We start from the raw sequence: 7,276 nt of genomic DNA, 5'->3' as shown, positions 1-7,276 counted from the left end.
AACGGAGCAAGGGGAAGAAAGTCCACGGACAAAAGCGAGGTACAGCTCCGGGGCAGGGGTTGTTTATCTCCTTGTTCCACCTGCCAACTAGGTCCTATTGCTTGAGTCTGCTTTATCTCTATTTTCCAGCACCGCCCCTCCTCCCCATAGTTCAGCTCTATTTTGGGCCGGGGTGCGATAATATTTCTATGGCTGCGCTCCAGGTGCCTGTGGCTTGTGTCTACAAGGCAGAGTTTAGCATGGTGGGATTGATTCTCACCTTATTGAAATGAATATCTGCTCGAAACTGGAGCAGGTGCTTTCCAACCCTCCCTACAGAAAAACGGGAGAATTCTATTCATTACATTGACACACACACAAAAAAACGAAAAAAAAAAAAAAAACCAAAAAAAAAAACAAAAAAAAAAACCAAAAAAAAAAAACCAAAAAAAAAAAAAAGAAAAGAAGTAGAAATGTCCAAGGAGTCCAGATCACGATAGCATCAAGAGGACCAGGGCGTGGCCAACGGAGTGTTGGCCCATGCCTGTCCCCAGATTTGGTCCTGGCGAGACACCATTTGGGTTAACTTGGATTCCACAAGTTCTCCAAACCAGCTGTTTTCACTCACAGCTTTGGAAACCAAATGTCAATTTGCTAAGCAAACGGTATGCGACTCTTTCTCCGATGACCTTCATTTCGGAAGGTGGCCAGAAATCCCCATCGCTTTCAGACACTGCGAGGACTTCAGCAGAGTCCCCAGACCCGGATTTCTGGTTTGGCGAGGTTGATCCTTGCTGAAATTTTGCACGTGAAAGTTTTTATTCACTTGGTTGCTTTGAGTAATTTGAAAATACGTCATGAAACAAGCAGAAGTCTTTGGAGTGACACTGAAAGTTGTAGCACAACTGTTCTATCGATGTTTGATCTGTAGAAGCGATTCACTCTTTATGCTGCCTGAAGATATGTACTACGCACTGTCTTTGAAAACAAACCATGTATATGTACACTTAAACATACATATTCTTAAATAAACCTTCTTGTCTGACCTCGGATTTACTATCTTTCACCTTCTGGTTCTTCTTTATTAAACACGGTGAACTCCTGTCTGAGAAATAAAATGTCCTGTGGCATGCCCTATCATTAGGACAATGAGTAGTAGCTCACGCTAAGTAAATCGGGCGTATTTGGAGGGCAAAAACAAGTGTTGCAAGAAGAAGGGGAGGGTGTGACCGAGGCCAGAACGCTGCCCCGCATCATGCCCAGCTCCACCCTTGCTGGGTGACCTTGAGGTGCCACCACCGGCTGCCCTCAGAAGGTAAGGAGGGGTCTAAGACCTGATCAGCTCGTAATGTTGGGGTGGCTTCTGGCTGCTTCCCCGTGGGTCCTGGGGGAGCAGACCCTTTGCACACCTTCTGCCGGATGTCCCATGGTGAGGTCCTTTTGGCCCAGGGAGGCAGAGTGCTAGAACAGTGGTGACCGTGGTCCTCCTTCCACCTTAAAGAGCCAGGGATGCTCTGACAACCCAATGTTCTGCGTCCCCTTTAAATCCAAAAACTGCGGCTGGAGTGGCTTTCCAAGGGGCTATCACCTCATTGTGGCTTTCCCAGGGGGTCACCAGGAAAACCTTCCAGGGAGGTGGGTGGCTGGGTGGCCCAGGACCTCATCTCACAGAGGTGGAATGGCCACAGAGCACAGAGCTTGTTTTGGAGGCAGTTGTGACAGAGTCTCATTCTGACCCTGACTCTGACTCACGCTGCTCTGCCAAGTGACCGTAGTGTAATGTGCCTCAGTTTCCCTTGTGCTTAATTGGCAATAATAATAGCCCCCAGAACAATGTCCCATGTGGCACTGTGCGTCTTCCTCAGATGAAAGGACTTCACAGATGCTAATAAAGAACATTTGGATGACAAGGCATGATGTTATCATCGGGTTAATATTTTGCTGCACTGGAAGCTCTAATCTGAATATTAGTATTACTTGAAGGCCACTTAATCCAGAGCTTGCCCAGGAACTGGATTTATGGAGCTTATAAAAATGGAATTAATCTGTTTACCAGCTTGATTCCTCAAATCTTGGGTCAAATCAGTTAATATTAAAAAGGGCGTTGTAGTTCAGGGGAGTGAAATCCGATTAGAGGAATACAGGTTGGATTCAGCACTTTTGTTTTCAGTTGCAGAAAACAGGATAAGCCCAGAGAACACCCTCATCCCTCTGGTTTTTCTGGGTCCCTAAATGAGAAAACATGCACTTCGTGGTCTGGGTTTTTTTTCCTCTGATACTGAGGGAAACTTTTTTTGGTTGGAAAATTGGAGATGTAAATCACAAACCTACCTCCAATACCTTCTGGATATTCCAGTGAAAACAGAAAAATTTACTCAGTGGTTCATAAACTGGAGGTCAATATTCAGCTTCAAATCATAGAATCCTTTTGGTTAGTAAAGACCCTGGAGAACACCAGGTCTGGCCATAAATGTAAAACTCAAATCCACCAAGAAACCCTATCAGCGCCACGTCCACACATCTTTTAAATATCTCCAGGACCGGCAACCCAGCAGCATCCCTGGCGCATCGTATCAATGAGGAATTTTCCACCTAAATTCAAATTTAACTTATTTCACCTCTTTTTATTTCAATGTGTGGGACCTCACATTGAATTCCCGGTGTGCTGGAACCCAAATCACAGGTGTCAGATTCGCATTAAAGGAAAAAAATCCCTGCCATGGCCTTTGCTGCTGCAGATATGACTACGTAAAAATGCATTCCCTGTCGGCACTTACGCTCACGCCACTGTTAATTTTGCCTTGGCTTTATGCGGGGCATGAACAGGGAACAAAGGGAGGGATGACTGGTGCAGGGCAAGATATGTCGTTTGTGTTTTCAGGACACGAGTGTGGTTTGATTCAGCCGCCTTTCCTCGGGCCTCCCTGGTGCTCCCACTCGTCCCTTCTCCCCTTTGTTGTGCCGGAAAAGCGTCACCTCTTTATTCACTCCATGGCAAGTCCTTCTTAGTAGCCGTCTTGCTCTTAGCCCAAGGCTTTCTCAGTCCCAGTCATCCATCTCTTCCCTGGGTTCCCCGTGTCAGTGAAGGAAGTCTGCATGCCACAGTAATTATGGGCTGCAAAAAGTCACCCAGAGTCCTTCCTGGATGGTGTTTTCAAAGGCAGACTTCTGCACGCAGCTCCCGTGGAAACGAGAAGCCCTTGAGCAGTCCCTTGGGTGGTCTCAGCTGCAATCTTCTGGGTGGAGAGGTGCTGGCCTGGGTTTGCGATGGGCAGGCAGGGAGGCTTTGGCACCACGCACAGAGGTTCATAGTGTGAGGACGATGGGCAGCCCCTGCACGGGGCGTGCTTGGGACCTCCTCAGCACATCGGATCAGGAGGTTCCCCCTCACTGGTAAATCGGATGTACCAACAGTGCCGGGAGGTGATGGCCACCCTGCAGAGGAAGGACAGACATTCCCGCCGGCACGAAGCTGCACGTGGCTGGGCCGGGGCTGGCAGGCAATTAGAGCATCACCCAGCCAAACCGCCTCACTCCCCTAGGGCACTTATTCATGGTATAAAAGCTCTGCCATCACGGGGCTCTCCTAGGCACTTCTCTCCGGTTGTTCTCACTGATGAAGTGGGTAAGTCTGGCTTTTAATGGAGCTCCTGAAACGCTGTTTTATTCCTGGGTGGCCGGAGCAGGTGGAGGTCCTGCCTGCATGCTCGTGGAGAAGCATCCTCTGGGGATGCTACCCTCGGCAGCGGCACGCACAGCTGTAACAGCTGGAGCATCTCCTCTGTGCTCAACTGAAGAGTATTGGCAAAGCGCTTCCAGATGGACTGTGAAGTCAGGAGCAGGATTTGTGGGCTTTTCTATGCTTTCTGTTAGTTCTAGTCCAAAGGAGGTTGTTTACTACACAGAGGGCTCGATGCTGACAAGAGTCAGGCAGGAGCTTGCACGCAAAAAGACAGCTCCTCTAAAGGAAGTGGCGTGGAGAAATTTGCTGCCTTTTCATGGGATTTAAACAAAGCAACTTTTCAGAGCGTAATAAGAAGGTGACCAACCCCAGAGCCAATGTGAAATTAGCAGAGAGAGTCTCTAGCTAAGGCTGAACATGTTAAAATGTCTCTGTAGGCTAAGGAGGATAAAAATAAACCTGAGATGCAAACCACCCCCTGGAAGCAAATAATCCCCACTACTTCAGGAGCTTTTTGTCTTGACGAGCATCACCAGGTACTTCAGCATTGTTCATGTAGTAGTAGCAAGTGCTATCATTGTTTTTTGGCGGGTGGTGTCTCTTAGTTGATGATTATTATAATTGTAGTGATAATGTTCTCTGAAGGATAGTAACCCAGCAGTGCTATCGCTTATAGTCACCCAGAAACAGGCTTTTGGAAGATAAAATGTCTTACCATAATTACAGACAGAACAAGGGACGTTCAGAAAATGCAGTTTCTTTACAGTCATTTATTATCTGCCTTAATCTCCAAACAATGTTGGAATGAAAAAAACATTTTTGATCACCTGACAGTGGTTCCAGTACCGGTTGTGCTCAAAATAATCCTGTTAAAAACTCCCTGAAACTGGTGTTTTCTGGAGGGGTGAATGAAGCGGGGTGGTTTCTCCTATGACTCCCAGGGCCAAGGCAAAGCGAGACATTTCACGGTTGTTTCAGGAGGGAAATGTGGACCTCCAGAAGGTCCCTTCCCCAGGGACTAGTCTGGAGTGGACTGGACCGCTTTGTGCTGCTCAAACAGCGGTTGGGAGGCACCGGGATGAGGTTTCGCTATCAGAGCTGCTGTGCCGGACATTTTAACAGCAGGTCTTCGGGTCACCATGACAAAACCGGGATACTACGTCTTGGTGGGACTGGAGACTGCTTTAAAGGGGCGTGACTCTCTCAACTCAGTTTGAAACTTGACCAGCTAACCCCTGCTGAGGTATTGCCTCGATAGCTTCTCCTTTCACCAAACACTTCGCAACAATTGTGTTGTATTTCCTCTTCTCTTGAAGATGCCTACACTGTAGTATGAAGCTGGGACAGCAAGGCTTGCAGAGGCAGCGAAGCTGATGCCATGGTAGCAAGCTCAGAGCCTGTAATTGCCCACTGCCAGCCCAGCACACCCCTGTGGGACCATGAATCGGCAGGCAGGCAGGTCATACGTGCTGAGCTCCGTGCTGCCACCACCCTATCCTTACCCTCAGCCAGCCAGTTTAACCTCAGCTTGGGTTTGCCTGCATGAGCTGCAGCCACGCCTGAGTGTTACAGCATGGACACACCTTTAATTTTGGCTTGTCTTTCATCTCTGGTGCTTGGGAGTTGCAGGACATAAACTTGAAAGGAGGTACCAGTGGGGAGCTCAGGAGGTGTCCAAGAAGTGAGGCAGAGGGTCATAATGTCAATTCTTCTTGGTGAAATGGTTTGATGGACGCTTAGCTGGTCTTTGAAGGGTGGCATGAAAGCTCCTCAATTTGCCTGGCTCCAAACCCTGAGTGTTTCTGGGCTCTTAAGAGAAGGGTGTGGGGGTGCAAGCTGAGAACAGCCTCTCCTCTCCTTGCCTGAGTAGTCACAGCCTGGTCTTGAGTCACCGAGAGCTTCAGGAGAGCTGGGGTGTGGGCTTGCCCTGTTGGGATGCCTGTGGGGAAACTCAGAGACCTGCATCACAAAAAACAGCCGATGCTTGTGTGAACTGTCTGTCTCCTTTCCTGATCTTTCAGGCGTAAGCACCTTGCACGACCATGCACTATTATGGGGAGCGGTACAAAGAGCTGTACCTGCCGGGATCGGGCTGCATCACCGAAACCATCCCGCAGTGCACGCCCCAGACCGATGCATGGAGTACCACATGCCACCCAGTAAGCGTGATCAAGAGCCCGATGCCGAGGTGGCAAAGCTATGCGCAGCCTTTCACTTACATGTGCCCGCAGCCCAGCGTGAGCCAGGCGTCCCTGCTGACGTGCCAGCCCTACATACAGAAGTGTGTTGTGCTCTACCCTGAGCCGTGCGAGACCACTCGCCTTCTGCCCTGCAGGAAGCCCAGCGTGAAGCTGAGCACGATGCCGAGTTACCAGCCCTGTGAGACCAGCAACCCTGAGAAGAAGCGTGTGGCCAAGAGCCTCCCGCCATGCGCGCCCAGGTGCCCAGAGCCGACCAAACTGCGGTTCCCACCATGCGGGATCAAGTACTCAGCCTCATGCAAGAACGAATGCAGGTCGCAGAAGATCTCCGAATGTTCGTCACAGCGGTATGGCATGGGGCTCCAGTCTCTGCAGGGGGTAACCAGCGGCTATTCCCAGCCGCTTCGGGGGGCGACCGAGTGTCCCCCACAGCAGTGCACGACGCAGACATTCCTGCGGGAGTGCGTGAGCAGGATCCCCCCGCAGAAGTGCATGAAGGGTTACCCAACGCAGGAGTGCGTCACCACCACCTCCTCGCAGCAGTGCGTCACCAAATGCCCCCCGCCGCAGCCGAACATGCCCAAGTGCCCCCCTGGGCAGGGAATAAAGGAGCGCTGCTCCTCGCAGCAATGTCTGACCAAGTGCTCGCCACTGCAGGAGGGAGCCAAGCACAAGAGCTCATCAACGCATCACCTAAGCAAGTCCAAGTGCCTCTACCCACGGGCCACCCACCACTCGATGCACCATCACGCAACGGGAGCGAAGCGCTCGAGCCACACCAAGAAGAGCCGCTGTGCTTCAAAATGTCTGTGGTAAAGGAGATGAAGAAGCAGTTGTGAAAATAGCGAGCTGTAGTAGCTGAGGTCTGGGGTTCTTCTCCTCCCCCTGTTCCTATTCCTAACCCCCAGGGAAGGTTTACTCTTATTTTACCCCTTATTGTATCCATATGCTAATCTCATAGAGCCTTTCTTTTTCAATGACACTCCAGTTATTCCTTCAACAGAAAAGACGTTAGTGAGAAGTTAAGTGAGCTCAGGCTTTGAACTTCAAACTGATACGACTCTGTTAGCGTTCACATCCTGGGAGGTTTTTACTGTTACTGGATCAATTATACTCACCAGTTGTACCAGTCATATTAAACTCAGGTTGCAGCTGGATTCCTGCTCTCTGTCTGATTTATTTCCTACTTTTTAAAAAACCGTTTCTAATACCTACATCTGGAAAAAAACCTATTCCCTGTTGTTACACCACTTCTTTGTGTAAAATAACGGCAGTAACACGCTTATAGGACCAGATTTACCATCTGTGGGAACAGATCTTGGTGTCAGAGTTACCCAGAGACGCAGGAAAAGCAGCAGCATGGGGGGTGGGGGTGGGGGTGGGGTAGTTAGAGGGAGGTTTGACTGAAGTAGAA

General features: G+C 49.7%; 1 protein-coding gene across 1 annotated transcript; it reads left to right on the top strand.

Annotated features, from left to right (window-relative positions):
* Positions 1-5,703: 5,703 nt before the first annotated feature.
* LOC104489762 lies at positions 5,704-6,678 on the top strand. The gene has a single exon (XM_010131963.1). The coding sequence runs from the start codon at positions 5,704-5,706 to the stop codon at positions 6,676-6,678; it is 975 nt and encodes a 324-aa protein (XP_010130265.1).
* The last annotated feature ends 598 nt before the right edge of the window (positions 6,679-7,276 follow it).

Source organism: Buceros rhinoceros, unplaced genomic scaffold (assembly GCF_000710305.1).
Source record: "Buceros rhinoceros silvestris isolate BGI_N320 unplaced genomic scaffold, ASM71030v1 scaffold10442, whole genome shotgun sequence".
NCBI classification, from domain to species: Eukaryota; Metazoa; Chordata; class Aves; order Bucerotiformes; family Bucerotidae; genus Buceros; species Buceros rhinoceros.
This window is presented reverse-complemented; position numbering and strand designations above follow the sequence as displayed.

Coding starts and splice junctions, on each gene's coding strand:
- LOC104489762 (XM_010131963.1), top strand. CDS start 5,704: ATGCACTATTATGGGGAGCGGTACAAAGAGCTGTACCTGCCGGGATCG.